The 20,225-nt window shown below is 33.8% G+C and overlaps 1 protein-coding gene across 10 annotated transcripts in view; it reads left to right on the top strand.

Annotated features, from left to right (window-relative positions):
- FER (FER tyrosine kinase) overlaps positions 1 to 20,225 on the top strand; it is a 399,630-nt gene that overhangs the window by 296,660 nt on the left and 82,745 nt on the right. For all 10 annotated transcript variants that reach the window (XM_072958302.1, XM_072958299.1, XM_072958307.1 and 7 more), the window contains one exon: positions 16,089 to 16,212. In XM_072958302.1, coding sequence (XP_072814403.1) covers positions 16,089 to 16,212 — 124 coding nt within the window. The remainder of the gene's footprint in view (positions 1 to 16,088; positions 16,213 to 20,225) is intronic.

Raw genomic sequence — 20,225 nt, 5'->3', positions numbered from 1 at the left:
TCTTTACTTCATATTATACAGCATTAATGGATTCAAGTATATGTCCATGGAATCTACAAAGTATCACAGCAGTGATGATCTTGAAAATAATGCTTATGGAGAAGCTGATGGTTTATTAGTTCATTACTAACCAGAACTTTTTTTTTTTTGACTCCTTATTGTCAAGAAGGTGATTAAAATCTGCATGACATACTTAATGGTGCATTATTTATATATAGCCAGCTCTAGGTACATCTTTTTAAAAGTAGTCACTGTCTGACTTCCATTTTCTTCTTTTTCTGAGTCAACTAGGATAGGTCTGGAGAATCAAGCTAGGTCACACTCAGGTCCTTTGCTCTTGGGCTTCCCTCAGGAATGTTGAGTGTGCCTTTGATTGGGTGTGTTTACTGAGTCCTCTCCTTTCCCGTCATCTAAGCAATGAGAGGAAGAAGGTGATAAACTGCTTTAGCGTAGAAAACTTGTAGAAACTAGGTGTGCACTCAGTAAATATTTACCAAGTCACTCTTACATGCTGGACATACTCTCTAGGAATATAAAAAGATCATAAGTTCTTTAGTAGATGGCCTGTAGAAGTTTACATCTGGAAAATATTGCCACCAACAGATTTACATAGAATGTCCACATTGTTTTTCATATGTGAATGCTGTCAAAGTTGGTTTCTACATAACTTATTAAAATCCATGAAAGAAGATAAATATAAACCAGATTTTAAATCCAGCTACCAGTAAGTCTTTTTGCCATGATTATTACCTGTTCTCTGGGATGAAAGGAAGAGAACAGAGTGAGACTGCATCCATTTTATTTTTTGTCCCCATATATTTCTTGACTGTATTTGGTATCTTAAATCTTGCCACAGCCACCAACTTGAATACCAGACTGAGTGAATGATGGGCGGCTTTTAAAGATAAATTTGTATAAAATAGCCTTTTCTGTTTTTTTCTGGTAGTAGTGAAAGAAGACTAAATACATATTTACCAAAACCTGTTTTACCTTAGTTGAATAACATAGACCTATTCAAAATCAATTAAATAAGATGCTGTGATTATGGAAGCATCCTAACCATTGCTACACCAGAGGAGAAGGGAAGAGAGAAGAAATAGTCCATGAAAGTGAAGAAAAGCTTCTATGAAAGATGATGTATATTTAAAAACAACAACAACAACAACACTTTCCTCTGTCTGGGAAAATGAAGAGTAGGAAGTTGTTGAAGGTCTTTTGACATATGGTGACTCCAGGTTGGCGCTCTAGAGCATGGAATGAAAAGTAGTCTTTCATCATAAGTCTTGAGTGTGTTTTGGTGTGGTTTTACCCCATATTTCCTGAGTGAATGAATTGCAAGACACAGTAGTAGTAATTTTAGGTTTTTTCTCACTTTTTCCTTGCATTAATAAAATATTTCCTCTTTTTGTATAAATGGAAGTCAGATAAACAGTGTCCTGGTTGTAGAAGGGAGACTTATCTGTGTAAATATTAGAACCCCTAGGGAAAATTTTGCCTGGAGGGCACTGTAGCTGGGCAAGAAAATGATAACCCTTTAAAGGTTATAGTTTCAAGGCAGAAGGTGTCATGTCAGATTAGATCCGGCAAATTGTTAGGGTACCTTTCTCCTGTGTACATGGCCCTGTAGTGTGCTTGCTGTAAGACACTAGAGCTGGCCGCTGCCTGCGGTCCAGCTCGTTCTCCTCCAGATCCCACATCCAGACTAAATGCTAACATGTGCTCTGGGAGCCATTTCTAGCAATTTAGGGATTATTTAAAGGAACTCATTTCCTTTTGTCATTCTATCTGCATTGTTTGGATCGCTAGCTCACCATGGTCTACATTTAAGGTTATGAGTTCGGTAGTTTTAATAAAACTGCCTTTTTTTGATTAATACAATTGTTTTTGTTCTTAGGTATAGTGAATAAAGTGTAACCAAAGTGAAAAAGAAAATCCCAGTTACATATGGCATTTGTCTCTCTGCTTGCTCACTGAGCTTGTATTCATGTCATAAAATGAAAATAATATTCAATAAGAAATGACCAACAATAACTTCACAAGAATACTCAGGTATTCTGAATTCTTTTGTTGGTGGCATTTAACTACCACTTTAAAGAAAACAGTTTTAATTGCTTGTTTGCACATGGTGTTGTACAAGGTGACTTGCCTACTAGGCTGTGCCTTTTGGGAGTTTGAGATAAAAGACTTGGAATACTCCATTTGAATAGTTATGAGAAGGTCACATAGATAATAACTATATAAACAGTTAATGAACTATTTACTGTTTGTAAAAGTGAAGTTATATAGGTCATGAAGGAATAGAGGACACATTACTAATCTGGAATTGATGATATTGGTAAAAGTCATCTTTTGCTGAATGAGGAAGGAAGATGCTTAAGGAGTTTAAGTCTGAATACTGAGAGTTAATGAACTGGCAAACTGTAAGGCAGGATGATTCCTTTTTTTTTTTTTTTTTTTGCTAGAGTTTGTTATTTAAAAACAAAGTTCTTACTGGACCAAAAGAAAATGATTAAGAGTTTGGTTTAAACCACCAACAGTAAGGCTAAATGATAGAGACAAGGAAAAGGATTGCCAATTGGATATGCAGAATAAAGTACGTTAATAAATGAATCATTATTCTCAGATTACTTGAGTCAGATGTCACAGAAGCAGTGGCACTGATGATTGGGATGGAGAGAGTCGGGAATGGGGGAGAACAGAGAGCTTTATCAGCAGATCATACACACAGATGACAGTGCCACAGTCATGGCACAGAGAGAGACGACCCTGGGTAGTAAGAGTGGAAGAGGATTCTCCAGTAAATAGAAAACAAAGTTAGAATGAGAAGCCATTCTGCAAGTTTACATGGTAGAATACTATTAAAGTTAATGTTAAAGACATATGGAAACTGGGTTTGTTTGTTTTCCTTTAGATAACTAGAATTTTATTGCATGCATGAGTCTTATCTCTTTCCTGAACGTATTTGTCCAAAGGAAAATGTTTAAGTCAGTTTACTTTAATGTATCTCTTTTTCTACTTTGACTTGGGAGCGTTCAGTGTAATTGGGAACCTGTTTCAATATGATCTGAATTAGGGGGAATATCTGTTTATGGCCCAACATTCTTGTGCTTCTAGAGGATTCTAAGTGTTTCTAACACAGACTTACATTATACTAGAAAAAACTCCAAATAAAGCATTAATATTATATATATATATATTTTTTTTTATTGAAGTATAGTCAGTTTACAATGTTGTGTCAGTTTCTGGTGTACAACATAATGCTTTAGTCATACATGAACATACATATATTCATTTTCATATTCCATTTCACCATAAGTTACTAGAAAATATTGAATATAGTTTCCTGTGCTATACAGGATAAAATTGTTGTTTATCTATTTTATGTACAGTGGTTAGTATCTGCAGATCTTGAACTCCCAATTTACCCCTTCCCACACCCATCCCCACCCCCGGTAACCATAAGTTTATTTTCTATATCTGTGAGTCTGTTTCTGTTTTGTAAATGAGTACCCCCCCCCTTTTTTAAGATTCCACATTTAAGTGATATCATATGGTATTTTTCTTTCTCTTTCTGGCTTACTTCACTTAGAATGACAATCTTCAGGTCAATCCATGCTGCTGCAAATGGCATTATTTTATTCTTTTTTTATAGCTGAGTAGGATTCCATTGTATAAATATACCAAAGCTTTCTTTAACCAGTATCTGCTGATGGACATTTAGGTTGTTTTCATGTCTTGGCTATTGTAAATAGTGCTTCTGTGAACATTGGGGTGCATGTATCTTTTTGAATTAAGGTTCCCTCTGGATATATGCCCAGGAGTGGGATTGTTGGATCATGTGGTAAGTCTATTTTTAGTCTTTTGATGAATCTCCATACTGGCTGCACCAAACTACATTCCCACCCCTAGTGTAGGAGGGTTCTCTTTTTTCCACACCCTCTCCAGCATTTATCGTTTGTGGAGTTTTGAATAATGGTCATTTTGACTGATGTGAGGTGATACCTCATTGTAGTTTTGATTTGCTTCTCTGATAATTAGCAATATCGAGCATTTTTTCATGTGCCTATTGGCCATTTGTATGTCTTCACTAGAGAATTGCTTGTTTATGTCTTCTGCCCATTTTTAGATTGGGTTGTTTGTTTTTTTCTTACTAAGTTGTATAAGCTGTTTATATATTCTAGAAATTAAGCCTGTCAGTCTCATCTTTTGCAAATATTTTCTCCCATTGTGTAGGCTGTCTTTTTGTTTTGTTTATGGTTTCCTTTGCTGTGCAAAAGCTTATGATTTTAATTAGGTCCCATTTGTTTATTTTTGCTTTTGTTTCTATTGACTGGGTTGACTGCTCTAAGAGAACTTTGCTAAGATTTATGTCAGAGAATGTTTTGCCTATGTTTTCTTCTAAGAGGTTTATAGTGTCTTATGTTTAACTCTTTAAGCCATTTTGAGTTTATTTCATGTATGTTGTGCCAGAGTATTCTAACTTGATTTACATACAGCTGGCCTGTTATCCCAACACCATTTGCTGAAGAGATTGCCTTTACTCCATTGTATGTTCTTGTCTCCTTTGTTAAAAGCTTTTTATGTCAAACCTACAGTCAGCATAATATTCAACTGTGAAAAGTTGAAAGCCTTCCCACTAAAATCTGGAACAAGACAAAGATGACTACTCTATTCAATATAGTACTGGAAGTCCTAGCCATAGCTATTAGTAAAGAAAAAAAAAATCCAAATTGGAAGAGAAGAGGCAAACTTGTCATTATATGTGGATGAAATGATTCTGTATGTAGAAAATAGTCTAAAGGCTTCACACAAAAATTACTAGAGCTGATACAAGAATTCAGCAAGGTAAGAGGATACAAGATTAACATACAGAAATCAGTGCATTTCTTTACACTAACAATGAAATATCAGAAAGTAAAGAAACAGTCTCTTTTAAAGTTGCATACAAAAGAATAAAATACTTAGGAATAAATCTGACCAAGGAAGGGAAAGACTTATATGCAGAGAACTACAGAACATTGACTAAGGAAATTAAAGGTGACTTAAAGATATGGAAAGATAATCCTGTGTTCTTGGGTTGAAAGAATTAATATTGTTAGAATGGCCATAATACCCAAAGCAATCTACAGATTGAATGCAATCTCTATCAAATTACCCAGGACATTTTTCACAGAACTAAAACAGATAATCCTAAAACTTACATGGAATCACAGAAGGCCCAGAATTGTCAAAGCAATACTGAAGAAAAAGGAAAAATTCAATATTAGAGTGAACCCAATTTAGCTTTTCCTCTTAAGCAGTTACTTAGGAGAAAACTTCAAAATTCACCATCTGTAGTGCCAGTTTAGTGTAAAATTTCAGCAACGTGAAAATATTAACAAACGCATACAGAAATCTGAGTCTCGTTTATTTGCATATTTACTTTTCATGAGCTCTTTGTTTTTGTTTATGTCTAGCCCTTTTAAAATAAACACAGGTGCTTCTTTGTTTTCCTTCCATTGAAATCCTGCTCCATCTTTCACAGCCTTACCTACTTTCTGAATCCTTCTTCCAGTCCCACAAATCAGATTTCATTGTTTCTGAATCATTATAACATATTATTAAATATATGTATATTGTGCATATATTTAGCTACTGTTTCACTGTCATTTAATATAGTTTATTTCTGAAATTTTTGTCTTTCCTTAGACTGAGAACAACTAGAAGATACATTATTCAGTAATCTTTAGTAGCCCTTCAGCAATTCACCTAGAATCCTGTGGAATTGTGTTAAGCACTGACATTTTTTTAGTCTTAATTTTTCTACTGCAAAGTCCTTTGAACATTACTCCTTCTTGTATCCTTTCTAGATAGGATGCTCTGTCTCTGCCTGCATTCAATATCTTACAGTAACCTATAATTTAAAAAATATGAAAATGAATATATGTATGTATATGTATGACTGAAACATTATGTCGTGCACCAGAAATTGACCCATTGTAAACTGTCTATACTTCAATTTTAAAAATGTCTTAAAAAAATCAAGTTTTATGGATAGTGAGTCACAAAATCAAAAGAGATTCTGCTGTAGGCTACCTTAGATTTCTGATGAGTGATTTTAACAATGTGTGTATTTTGTTCCTTGATGAGTAAGGATGGCAGTTATTATTTGACATGAAAGCAAAGACAGAAACAGTCAGGCTTTGCACAAGTAGCAGAGAGTAGATTATAGATGGAGAAGATGGAAGGAAATTTATTATCTCAATGTACTTGTGTTTTATGTGTAAATGTGATACAAGGATATTTCAAAATGAAAATCCATAAGTGTAAGACACTACATTAACAGAATAAACAACAAGAGTCACAGGAGCATCTCAATTAATGCAGGGAAAATTTCTGACAAAATTCAATACCTTTTCATGGTCAAAACACTCAAGAAACTAGGAGTAAAAAAAAAAATTATTTCTACATAATAAGACCGTATAAAAAAGCTCACAGCTAACATCCTTCTCAATAGTTATAAACTAAAAGTTTTTCCTCAAAGATCAGAAGCAAGGGAAAGATGCCCACTCTTAACATACCACTTCTGTTTAACATAGTACTAGACGTCTTAGCCAGAGCAATTAAGTAAAAGAAATGAAAGGCCTCCAAATTGGAAAGGGGAAAGTAAAATCATCTCTGTTCTCAGATAATGTGATCTTACATTGAGAAAACCTGGAAGATTCCACATACCAGAAAACCCCCACTAGACCTAATAAAGAAATTCAGCAAAGTTGCTGGGCATAAAATCAGGACTCAAAAATCAGTTGTAGTCTTATGTATTAATAATGAACAATCCTAAAAGGAAATTAAGAAAACAATCCCATTTACAATAGCATCAAAAAGAATAAATTACTTAGGAATAAACTTAACCAAATATATAACAGACTTATACGCAAAAATTATAAAACATTGCTGAAAGGAATTAAAGAAGACACAAATAAATGGAAAGACATCCTGTGTCTATGAATTGAAAGACTTAATTAATATTGTTAAAATCTTCATACTACCCAGAGCAGTCTAGAGATTTGATGCACTATCTATAAAATCCCAGTGGCTTTTTTTTTCTCTTTTTTTTTTGGCAGGAAAAAAAAATCCTAAAATTCACATGAATCTCAAAGGACCCAGAATAGCCATATAATATTGAGAAAGAAGTGAAAATTTGGAGGCCTCATACTTCATGATTTCAAAACATACTGTTTTGATTACTGTAGCTTTGTAGTATGATACTGCCATAAAGACAGGCAGCCAAATGGACCTGAATAGAGGTCCCAGAAGTTAAACCCTGGCATATACAGTCAAATGATCTTTGATAAGGGCGCAAGAGTACAGAATGGGAAAGAATAGTCTCTTCAACAAATAATGTTGGAGAAACTGGATATTCATATGAGGTAGAATGGAGATGGAGCCTTACCTTACACCTATACAAAAATTATCTGAAAATGGATTAAAGACCTAAACAAAAGATATGAAACTGTAGAACTAGAAGAAATCATAGGGGAAAACTTAATGGCATTGGAATGGTCAGTGATTTCTTGGAAATGACACCAAAATCACTGGTAACAAGAGCAAAAAAAGACCCTAAAACAGGATCTTGGAGAGCAATATGCACACCCATGTTCATTGCAGTATTACTGACAATAGCCCAGAGGTGGAAACATGTCCCTCAGTGGGTGAATGGATTAAGAAAATGTGTCATATACATACAATGAGATATTCTTCAGCCTTAAAGAAGAAAATCCTATCAAATGCTGCAACATGGATGAACCTTTAGGACATTATGCTAAGTGAAATAAACCAATCAGAAAAAGACAAATACTGTATAATTCCATTTATATGAGGTATCTAAAGTAATCAAACTCATAGAAACAGGAAATAGGGTGGTGGTTGCCAGGGGCTGGTAGGAGGAGGAAACAGAGTTGTTCAGTAGGTACAGCGTTTCAGTCACACAAGATGAAAAAGTTCTAGGGATCTGTTGTACAGCAATGTGAATTTAGTTTACAATATTATACTGTACACTTAAAATTATTAAGAGGATAAATTTATGATTTTTATACCATAACTTTTTAAAAAGAAAAAACGAGACTCCTGTTTTTCCTGACTTTTCTTTAATACTGACATTTCCAACTCTTTGGTGCAATTTCTTCTTTAAAAGTATATTTTAAAGTAATATTTTTTAATCTGATAGAAAGTTTCATAATTTGTGATCAAAACCTTTGTAATTATATTCTATATCCAAAAAGTGCATAAATATGGAGATATAAGTATACATTTCTAATTATTTTAAATAATAAGATTACATAATAGTTCTTGTCACTGATGTTGACTTGGGGATTTTAACATCTCTAAAATATCTAGCCTATGATAAATTCAATTTCTAAAAATACTGTTAACTTTTATAAACATTTTCCCCTTATTAAATTGCAATGTGCTTTTGGATGGGTCTTTTTGTCCCATATCTCTTTAAAAATCTATCTAAGGAAGCTTGAATTGATGCCTTTTCCTTTTTTCTCTGCAGGTTTTCCTATAGTAGATAAAGACATCAAAATAAGCATTGCACTGGTTTTTTTTCTTTTTTTTTTAAACAAAAATGCCATTTAGTATCTAAGTATTTGAAGGGTGTTCCAGGAGGCTTTAGAGCCAACATCTTTATACACCTGATTTTCCTATCCATGTTTGTCTTTCTACTTTATGTCAAAGGCAACTTTGAGAGGCATAAGCAGCCACAAAATAGAGAAGTAAGTAGTGTAGCATGAAAGCAGGGAGAGACAGACAGTGGAACTTCTTTGCCTTGGTGGCAGATGGTGGGTTGTGGATGGGGAGGGGAGCAGGGGATTTATGATCTCATTCCATGGTATGTTTTTGTGTGTAAATCTGTATCAGCCTTAGGACATAAAATTAGTTGGTAAACTTACCTTTCCAGTGTCCTTTTTGAGCATTTAAAAATAGCGCTACTGAGCCCAGATGCAAAAAATACACAGTGAAAAGTAAAATTTTGGTTGAAAGTAGCCAAAGCAATCATAAGAAGCATTTAAATGAGAGGGACTACAGCTATATGGAATACTGAGTAATATTTTAAAACAAGAATCAGCAAATTTTTTCTGTAAAAGATCAGATGGTAAAATTTTTAGGTGTTGAGAGCCATACAGTCTCTTACCACAACTCTGCCATCATAGCTTGAAAGTGTCTGTAGGCAATATGTAAAGGAACGAGTGTGGTGGTTTTCCAATAAGTGTTTACAGAAACAAGTAGCGAGCTGATTTTGGCCTCTAGGCCATAGTTGGCAGATAATTGCCTTCCAATTTCAATAATATCACCAAACTCTTAAAAGTCAAATAAATTCATTTCCCTCTTCCACAATGTGAAAAAGCTGATTATCTCCAAAGTCCCTTCTAGTAACTGACATTCTTGGAGTTTGTGAAAGATGACTCTGGTATCTGTCCTGGCCGATCACATCAGGTCTGGCAAGATTACAGCTGGTGCCCTTTGAACCAGCAAGTTAAAAATACTGTAAAACATGCTCTTTTATTTCAAAGAACTGTTATCCTGACTGCTATGGAGTTATGTTCTCAAAGATCATCTCTGAAGGAGAAATGCAAAAGGTCCCACTATTTCGCAGTGTTAGCAGAACACGGCTATTACAGAGCCTCATCTGAAAAGACTAATGTCATGTATTAATCTAAACTGGGAAAACCACACACTCAGCTCTGCATTTGGCTCTGCTGAATTACGTTACTTAGGTAGCAAGCTGTTCAGCAAGTGCATATTTAAAAAGAAGACGATGGTGACAGAAAAGCCAAGTATATTCTTGGAGTCATTTTCAGTTCTTCAGTGTTTCATATTTCTCTTCTTTTCCCACAAATGGGCTTTCTAGCTTATTGTTGAGTATTATCAGATAAAATGCTTTGTTTTGTTTTGTTTTGTTTTTTGATAGTTCTTAGTATAAACCCTCATCACCTCGAGTAACAACTAGAGAATCCTCCTGGCTAGTCTCTCTCTCCATGGAATCCTCTCTCCTGGGGGTGCCTACGTGTAGCAGCCATGATCCTTTGCTTCAGTGTTTGCACTGATCCTTTCTTCTTCGAGAACTTGTTTTGGCTTATCTCCTATTATATAAAATCTGTTTTGCGTTTCATGTAGTACAAGTTGAATCAGCATTCATTGTTAATTATCATATAGATCTTTTCTCCTTATTTATTTATTTATTTTTTAGTTTTGGTAGTGAAGGGAGCAAGGAGGTAATTAGGTTTGTTTACTTTTAGAGGAGGTACTGTGGATTGAACCCAGGACCTTGTGCATGCTAAGCATGCTCTCTACCTCTTGAGCTCTTCCCTTCATCTCCCCTTATTTCTGAAGGGCTGGTTAACAGCCACAACTCTCATTAAAGAGAGAAAAAAGAGCAAAAAACATTTTTTAATGAGAACTCTGAAAATGACATAAATGGAGCCCCCATAATAGCTGCTGTAATTTAATAGTTGCTTTGATTATGATCCCGTTTTAAATGTGTAAGTGAATACAACTGAACCAAACTTCTCAGGAACAAATTGATACCCTAAAAAACAAGGGTAATGAATTACACATTTTGTATATCACCAGGGATTGCTATCTCTTAATCTGATAACCTTTGAAGTTGTTTGAAGTTAAATTAAGATCTCTACATGATTCAATGACAGAAAGTTGTTAGTGGTATGGCCCTGATGATCCCTTTTCTCTAATGACAAATTGATAAATTAGTATTCTTGTTTACATAATAACCTCTGAGTTGGTTTAATATGATCAGTTCCTCAGAGTCCCATTAATACTGAAAGAACAGGTAGGATCAGATTTCCACAGCATGGAGTAAGAAATCTTTGAGAAAGAGCTGTTGAGAATAAAACAGCCTTCTCTCCTCTCACTAGAAGTTGGCTGCAAACAAAATAAAGCACTTCTGCTTATTATTTCCTACTTGTTCCAGGCATTGAATTTATATATATATACTTTTTAAATCCTCAAAATCTGATGTAAATGTTGTTTTAGCCATAAGGAATCTTTGAGTTGCTAGTATGGGAGATATATGAAAAATTTATAGGGATTTTATTCGTTCACTTAATAGAAAAATCTAGAGGGAAGTCACTCTTTAGACAGTGTTTGATCCAGTAGTTCAAACATGTCACCAAAAACTATTCTCTTTCCTTCACTTTTCCTGCTTTTTGGGGTGATAGCTTCATCCCAAGGCTGCCAGTCTTTGTGGCACCACGTGCTGTCCTTTACACTTCCACTTGCGGGGAACACTGCCTTTCTGGTACTGCTCTCAAAAAAAAAAAAAAAAGTTTCCTTGTATGTCAGTGGGCTGAATTTAACACTGTGCCTGTCCCTGAGCCAGTCAGTGGGGAATGGGCTTCGTTGACTGGGTTAAGCAAATCTAGAACCCCTCACCCCCTTACTGTTGAAGTCAGGTTAATACCTTTCGAAATGGGAGAAGGACAGTCTTCTAAAGGAAATTGAGGGGAATGAGGGAAAATTGACATGCAACAAACAACTAGTCCCTGCTGTAGCTCTTCCTCATTTTATATGCAAAGTAACTTCAGTAATAAAAATAAGTTGTACTAGTATTTCTTGTGTGTACCATGTGCAAGGCATATGCTTAGTGCTTTAGATACCTTTTAGTCTTCAAAACCATCTTGAGAAATAAATGAAATAAATCCTTATATTTTAAAGAAGTTTAGAGAGATTGAACAGCTTACCAAAGGTTACACAGATAATCAGACATAGATCAGTGTAACTTCGGTGTCCATGCTTTTCACCATGTCATACTGTTTCCATCGTAAACCAAAAGTTGGCTATGAAAACATGCTAAGAATTGTCTGAGAAATTCATCATTGGTGAAGAATTCTAGAAAATAATCCATTTTATCTTGGTTTAATGTGCAGTATACCTATACAGAAATAAGCCTTGTTAAGACAGAATTATGAAAGGGGAATTGCTGTCTTGTTCTGCCCATTTTTGAATACCAAGATCCTTACCACAGTGGTCAGGTGAGATCCTCTAGGCTATGTGCACACACACACGTACGTATACCAACACGTATACGCATAAATACATATGTGCTGCAAATATGATTATTGTATATATCACACATTCTAAGAGAGGTTCTTTAACTTGGCATGTAATGAAAATGACAGAAGGATGAGTTCAAAGGAACAGATGCTATCCTCTACAGTAACTTCACAGTGAATACTAAGGATTTTATCATCTGATGTGGTCTCCAGTTCTTCATGTAGTGGTATTAATGAAGTAGAGTGCCTAAAGGAATATTTCTGGCCCAATCCGAGTTGTTTTCTTGGTGTCTCATAATCTGTCCTTTGGAGAGTTTACTTTTTGCTTCAGAGTTCTTAATGCGTGCACTTGCCCAAGGCTTCGGCTTTCAGTACTGAATCATAATCATTTAAATTTCTACTGGAGGTCTTTCTTCTGTACAGTGTTCTGCAAGAAGCTGACGAGGGCTTTGGGATGGTGCAGCTCTGTTCCTTTACTTAAGATCACTGGGTCTGTGTAATGAATAACTAAAAATTGGGAAAAAAAATAAATTTACTTTAATGATTTAATGATTTTAAGCAGGAAATTTCTCTAAGGCAGAAATATTGTTGGATTAGCTAAGAGACAATCAGATACACCTTCGTCTGTATCTTTGTGTCACAGTATTTGCAAATAGCTATATCTAACTCTACCTTCCTAGTACTTTTATTGACTTGGCATCATTTTTTTCAGGCAATTTTTAATGCAGTGTAAGTGTTGTCTTTTCTTTGTTTATTAATATAGTATGTGTTTGTTGGTTTATAGTCTTATCTACTGAGGATTGCTCCTCTGCAAATTATTATTTTTTTAATGATGCAGTTTGATGTAGTGTTAGAGAAGCATCTATCAAGATGAGCTCAGTCTTAAACTAAGTTTTGTTGTCGGAATATGAAGAATTTTATGGCATTCATTAGATGCCTTTGATAAGAAATGTAATGTCATCCTTTCCTAAACATTATTTTAGCATTTAACAAGTGCTTGAAAGGCATAGTTCTAACCATTGAAGAGGGGCTTAGGAAGAAATGTTTAAAATTAATAAAAAATTTCTTAGGTAGCTTGTCTTCATGGGTAGTTTATAATCTGCAAGAACAAGGAGATATTTATACGTTGCTCACTCATTCATTCAAGAAATGCTTACTGAGGTATTACATGCATGCTAGACATTCTGTAGTAGGTGCTGAAATTATCATGCTGAACAACAGAAGCACAACTCTCTTTACAGGATGTACAGTCTGGGCTGGGGGTTGGGGTGCGAGAAAGACTATATGAAGGACTAAATTTAAAAAGAGCAGAAAGTAGAAGGAAAAGTGGTGAATGTGAGCTAATTTTGGAAAGAAATTATATTAGGATTCCACAGAACACTGAGGTTATGTCAGATGATGCTTTAAATCAAATTCCACGAAAGATTTTTTTTTCATTTGAAAGTCATTCCAGTGGGGAGGGGTGTATTGTAGCTCAAGCGGTAGAATGCGTGCTTAGCATGCACGAGCTCCTGGGTTCAATAACCAGCACCTCCTCTAAAAATAAATAAGTAAACCTGATTACCTCCCCCTGCCAAAAATTTTTTTAAAAAAGTCATTACATAGTTTAAATAAAATGCTAATGTGGTTTAAAGACCAAGAGGGTGCACTTTTTATAAAATAGACCAATATATATCTAACAAAATAATTAATACATGTGAATATTGGTCCAGGTAATGAACTGAATATTGATTTCAAGTCCATTTTTGGTGCGTATAAAAGTTGAGAAATTAGTAGTTAATTTTGCTATTTACTGTTACAGTTACGTGTTTTGTTCAGAAAATTAAGTCAAAATTGATAGAGGCTATTTTAGTAGTCTTCATAGTAATACATGTGTATTCTTTTTAAAAGAACAAAAAAAATTATCTGACACCATTAAGATTGTTTTTAAAGCATATAGCTTATTGATTTTGTAAATAGTCCACCTAAATTTGTGTAATACTTGGTTTGTGAATAGGAGAGGAAATTAGAAAAAGAGAACATTGTAAGGAGAGTTAGGCAGGTATTTATTTTCTAGATACTCTCATTAAAGAAAAAGCCATTAAGTCTCCACCTCTAGAGTAGTTGTATTTAAGGCCTAGATCCCTGGTGAAGAGGATAATAAAGATCAGGAAACGACAATTAAAATGCTAATCCCTCTCTCAGAGTTCTGGCTTAATGTCTGAGGGCCTAATAGAAAGAGAAAAGTAGGAATGACTGTTTTTAGAGAACATTCATTCTAATATACTTTAACTTGGTTTTGTTTTGTTTAATAATGAACTGCATTATACATTAACAAGGAAAAATAATCAAGCCATTGCCTTTAATGCTATGTTGTTAATGAACGTGTAGTTTTAGTCTACACTATTTTTTTTTGTTTTTTGTTTTGTTTTGTTTTGTTTTATTTTTTTTTATTTTTTATTTTTTACTATTTTTTTTTAATTGAAGTATAGTCAGTTTTCAATATTGTGTCAACTTCTGGTGTATAATATATATACATATATAAATTCCTTTTCATATTATTTTTTATTATAGGTTAGTACAAGATATTGAATATAGTTCCCTGTACGATACAGTAGAACCTTGTTGTCTATTTCATATGTAGTAATTAGTATCTGTAAATCCCAAACTCCCAGTTTATCCCTCTACCCTCCCCTCTCCCCACTGGTAACCATAAATTTGTTTTTTATGTCTGTGAGTCTATCTCTACTTTATAAATAAGTTCATTTGTGTCATTTTTTTTTTTTAGATTCCACGTATGAGTAATATTACATGGTATTTTTCTTTCTCTGGCTTACTTAGAATGGCAGTCTCCAAATCCATCCGTTATTACTACAAATGGCCTTATTTCATATATTTTTATGGCTGAGTAGTATTCCATTGTGGATGGAATACACAGCTTCTTTATCCAGTCATCTGTCAGTGGACATTTAGCTTGAAGGCTGCACTATATAATGTGGTCATCGCTGGCCACATGTGGCTCCTGAGCTGTTTAGCTTTTGAAATGTGGTTAGTGCTTCTAAAAAACTGAATAGGAAATTTGATTTAATTTTAATTGATCTAAATTTAAAAGTCGATACATGATTCGGTTATTGGGAAAGTTTAAGTATGTTTGGAACAAACTAGGTATATGAATCTACCTTCTCCAGCTGTAAATTTGATGAAATCTAAATGCAGATCACATATTTCAAATGAAAATTCACATCTAAATTGAGATGTCCCATAAATGTAAAATGCACCTTCTATTTTAAAGATGTAGGATGATAAAACGTAAAATACCTCTACCATAATTTTTATAATGATGCCTGTTGTTAAAATAATATTTTGGGTATATTGGGCTAAAGAAAAAACTTACTAAAATCAGATTCACTCTTTTGTTGTCACTTTTTTAAAAGTGGCTAATGGTATATTTAAAATTACTACTTGGCTTACATTATATTTCTTTTGGACTGTACTGGTTTAACGAGTTTCTCTAGGACGTCACTGGAATCTGCCTGATGTAATCTGGCTCAGCACTAAGTCTCATCAAAATCATAGCTTTTTTTTTTTCTGTCTGACTCTACTGTCAGTGATGGTGTTGTTAATAATCTCAACTTTTTAAACAATCACTGATTCTGATGAGCAATTCAATATGATCTACTTTTTTGTTCCACTTATAATAACTGTAATTTTAAATTTGGCATTAGAGACAATAAAATTTCCTAGAAAATTTTAGTCAGGCAAATTGGTGAGAAATTATGACAAAGGAAAAAGTAGAACTTTGAATATTATTATGTGTTTTAAGTACTTTCACTGACAAAGTACTTTCACTGAAAAAGTACTTAAAGTGCATCTAGGAAAATTTGTGGTGTCTGCTTTCTCATAAGTTGTGTTCTTTTCATGTTTTCTTTTTATCCCCACCTCAAACAAAATGGTCAAAAAATATGGTTAAATGTGGAATGCTTTTCTGTCGGGTATCTCTATAGGTGACAAATATGACTTTCATCATGATCTTGTCTCATCTGTCAATTCTTCTAGGAGGTGATTTCCTCTCCTTTCTGAGGAAGAAGAAGGATGAAATAAAACTCAAACAATTAGTAAAATTTTCATTGGATGCTGCTTCTGGTATGGCATATCTGGAGAGTAAAAACTGTATACACAGGTAAGGAGAATCATTTTGAAACATCTTCCAGTTTTATTAATATAATGCTAGAAAGCCGCTATATTTGCTATCGTTCGGCAATGAATTTCTTTCACAAAACATGTATTTCCTTGTTGCTTTTCATATTTTGCGTGAAAGCATTCTTTGATAGCTGTTTCCATAGTTGACAGAAACACTTGTTTTTTGTCTTACCTGAGGTAAGTACATCTCATTAGACAATGACTCGCTTACTAATTAACATTTGTTTTAATATAATCTTGAATAGCATAGTGATAAGATGTACCACACGTTAGTCACATACGCAGCTACAATCTTAGAGCCAAAAAAGATTGATTCGTGTGTAACCTATTCCCATTTTTCAAAGAAATTACTTACAAGGTCATAGCAAAGTGTAACAGTAAAACAATTCATGACAGTGAATTTGGCCAAGGGTAAAAGATTTATTTACTAGTTATTTCAAAGGAGATGTTAGAAAACTTTCTCTAATAATATTAAGACCAGCAACTTGGTCTTAATGTTTTATAGATGGTGGTTTTAGTTGCTTTTAGCTGAGTGTTCTTTATTGCTAAATGTCAGTACACCTTAAGCTCTCTTGCAGAATTTATGTCAGATCCTAAATATGGCTAAGTGTATATAAGCAAAATGAAGTCGGGGATTGATAAAGTTTTTTGCTGGAAACAGCACTGTATACTGTTTAATGTGAAGCAGGGTTCATTGTTAGACTGAACTATTGTGGGCTTTATCTAAGCTGGTTGGTTACTGAGGTGCATTTTCCTCTGATGTGTTTCATTATTAGCCTTTGACTTAACATTTTGGTGAAGTTGTGTAATGTAGAATTGCAACAGAACAAAGTTATTTTCACCTGAAATATACATTTATTTGATTTCAATGAATATTTTTTACTTAATTTTCCCAGAATATTTTGTTTAGTATTCAGTTTTATTGTGAAACTAGAATTATGACTTATATTTCAAATATAGTTCAATGACTGCATGTATTTTAAAATACATTTCAATAGGGATACTATTTTTCTGGAAATTAAGATAACTAAAACTAAACCACTGTCACTGTATTTCCATTTTTACTTTGTATGAATATAGACTGTGTTTCCTTTTCATGAATGTAAGTCAAATCACACTGTAATAGAAATTTTTAAAGACTTAAAAATTTGATTTTGTATAAGAATTATATTATCACTAATTTCAATGAGAGGAAACTCTTTTTTGTTAAAAGTAACAATACAGGATTTTGCCCTTTATTTAGGGAAAGCTAACTGCCATCCGCAATTTAGAATGGTTTCAATTCTGTTGATAGAGGCACTTAAAAAAAATACAGTCATACATTTGCAACGAAAGCAATCACTAAAAGGCAGCAAGACACTGAAACAACAGTTTACTCAACCACAATGCACCGGAAATTAAAGGCTGTTATTGGTAACTGACAATAAAACAGTTTCAATAATGTGTATTTATTATGATTTAAAGTCATAGATAGACTAATTGTGGGTGGCAGTTACCTTTTAAAAATTTACCCCACGTACCAGTTCATAACATTATCTGCTGTAATATTTTTCCACTTTGCTTTTTGAGAATTTTCATTCTATTACAAATTTTTAATAGTCAGCCCATGCTTGACCACAACCTGGGAGACTAGACACAGTCCTCTCCTATTTGCCTGTGGGGAAGATTCCTGACTGAGCATCCTGAACAATGTCACTGAGAGCAGGTTTGACAAATAGGTTGCAGTGCTAACTTTCAGTGATTGGTAGTGGCTGTCTGTGTTGTGCATTGAGAAGGATTCCAGGATCAGTGACAATCCAGTGATCTCTTAGTCACATCTGTCAGGGTGCTGACAAGCGGTAACACAAAAACCTCAAATTTGTCATCTGTCGCATAGCATATTTTCTTTTTGTCTTCATTTTCATAAGTACTTTTTTCATAAGGGTGTCCTTACTAGCCGTATTATAGCAACAATATATTATTTTTCTGTAATCGCTTTCACTGATACCATCTCAACTATCTGCTATCCTCATTTCCCTTGTTAACCATGATTACTGGATCAATTTTCTGATATCTCTAGCCAGTGGTCTTAGATTGTTCCTCTTCAGACTTATGTAAGTGCTCTTGTAGATGAATTCTTTTTTTTTTTCTTTTCATTTTGGTACTTCACCAATACATGACACAATATTGAGAAAATAAATCATTTTCTGTGTTTTATTTTTTGTAGAAGTGAATTGTGCTATAGAACCTGGTTCTTTGTGTCTTCCTGTGGAAGTGTTTCTTTGGTAGTAGTAGTCATTGCAGTAGAGTTTTAACTGATTTATAGTTTAAAGATACACTTAGGACATGTTATGTGTTTTTCTTCTAAGAAATACCAAATATGTACCTATACTTACATAGTGTAAGTAAAAAATAAATATATAAATACTATACATATAGTATTCACTACAGTGAAAAGTGTTTTTTCCTCATTAGAAACATTTCTGAGGTCTTTCAGAATTTAAAGTATCTAAAACTTGATTGAAACTTTCCTTTCATTTTTCAAGTAATAAAGAAAGGCACCACGCCCAGTTCTTGACATTCCAAAATATCTGCATGTCTAACAGTTCTAAAGTCTGTGTCCCATAAATCAAAGCAAGAAATTTAAGTATGCTTTAAATTTTATATGAACTTATATGTGTTATCCTGTTCACTAAATTAGAGGTCACTGGAATTCAGTACTTGAAAATATTTCTAATTGTATCTCCCCAAGATAATATCTTAAGTTCTGGGGGACACATTCTCTTTGTTTTGCTATGTTTTATTATTTTGATTACTATGAGAAGAACAGAGCAGTGATTCATTATTGATAAATAAGTATGACAGCTACAAAATGGAAACAAGTAATTGCATAAAGAAATGGCCTGATTTTGGAATATGTTCTTGTTGTAATTTCCATTTAACTTTCAAGAATGTTCTCTTGATACACTGAGTTTCTGACTGAAACTTTTTCTGTTTGTAGTTAGAGAATGCTGGAAATTTTGTGTTTCAGTTGAGTTGTAAACAACTCCATTTTCTTTATAATTATTCTGTAGGCGAATGTGAAATTTTCTTTCCTACTTGCACTTTATAAGAATACTTGAAGTACGCTGATAAACTCTGGGGGGAGGTTTCCTTACAATGGTATGTTGTTAGATTGTTAGATGTCACTCTAGAAAAATTATTAAACCTAATTATTTTTGATGTTAAATGGATTGAAGTTTGACATTATACTGTAATAGCATTTATAGTTTTACTGCTGATGAGTTCTACTGCAAGATTTATGTTTATTTGGGTTTATTTCTAAAAGTGGTTCAGTGCCATCTTCTTTGTTTGTCCATAGAAAATAAAGGGAGGATAAACTCTTGGTTGCCACATATTTGAGTTAAAGTCCATAATCTGTGGGAGTATTGGAAGCATTTCTTCATTTTATGGTATTCTGTGTTGTTGTCAATACTGGAAAAGGTGTTTTGGAGAGGTGCCATAGAATATGATTTCTTAGTCTATTTTAAACCTTGTGCTGATTCCTCTTCATTTTTGGTTCTCTTCCACAATGATGTTTCTTTGTTATGGAGTAAGGTTAACAATTCTACAAATGAAGGTATATAAGACCACATATATTTTATTATTTAGTAAGGGTTTTTCTTCTCTATTGAGAAAAATATTTCCAGTACTTAACAAACACAGAGAGTAGCCTATTCTGCACCAAGGTGATAGCAACATGAAAAGTATGGTCCCTGCCTTCAGATGGATGTAACAGAAAAATAACAATGCAAAGAGATAATCAATTTAAGTGATAATATGTACAAAATACCAATGGAGTAATATCAAGAGGGTCTAATGTGACTTATCAGTATGGGAGCTATGGTGGTGAGTAATCAGAGAAAGTTTTACAGAGGGTACTGTTTGAGACTTGATGAATGAGTGTGTTGTTGAATAGACAGAGAAAGAATATTGTGGCTGAAGGAAAGTTGAAAGCAAAGTTACAGTGTTTTT

Source organism: Vicugna pacos, chromosome 3 (genome assembly GCF_048564905.1).
Source record: "Vicugna pacos chromosome 3, VicPac4, whole genome shotgun sequence".
Classification (NCBI taxonomy): Eukaryota; Metazoa; Chordata; class Mammalia; order Artiodactyla; family Camelidae; genus Vicugna; species Vicugna pacos.
The sequence above is the reverse complement of the archived record's forward strand: the minus strand, read 5'-3'. Positions and strand labels throughout refer to the sequence as shown.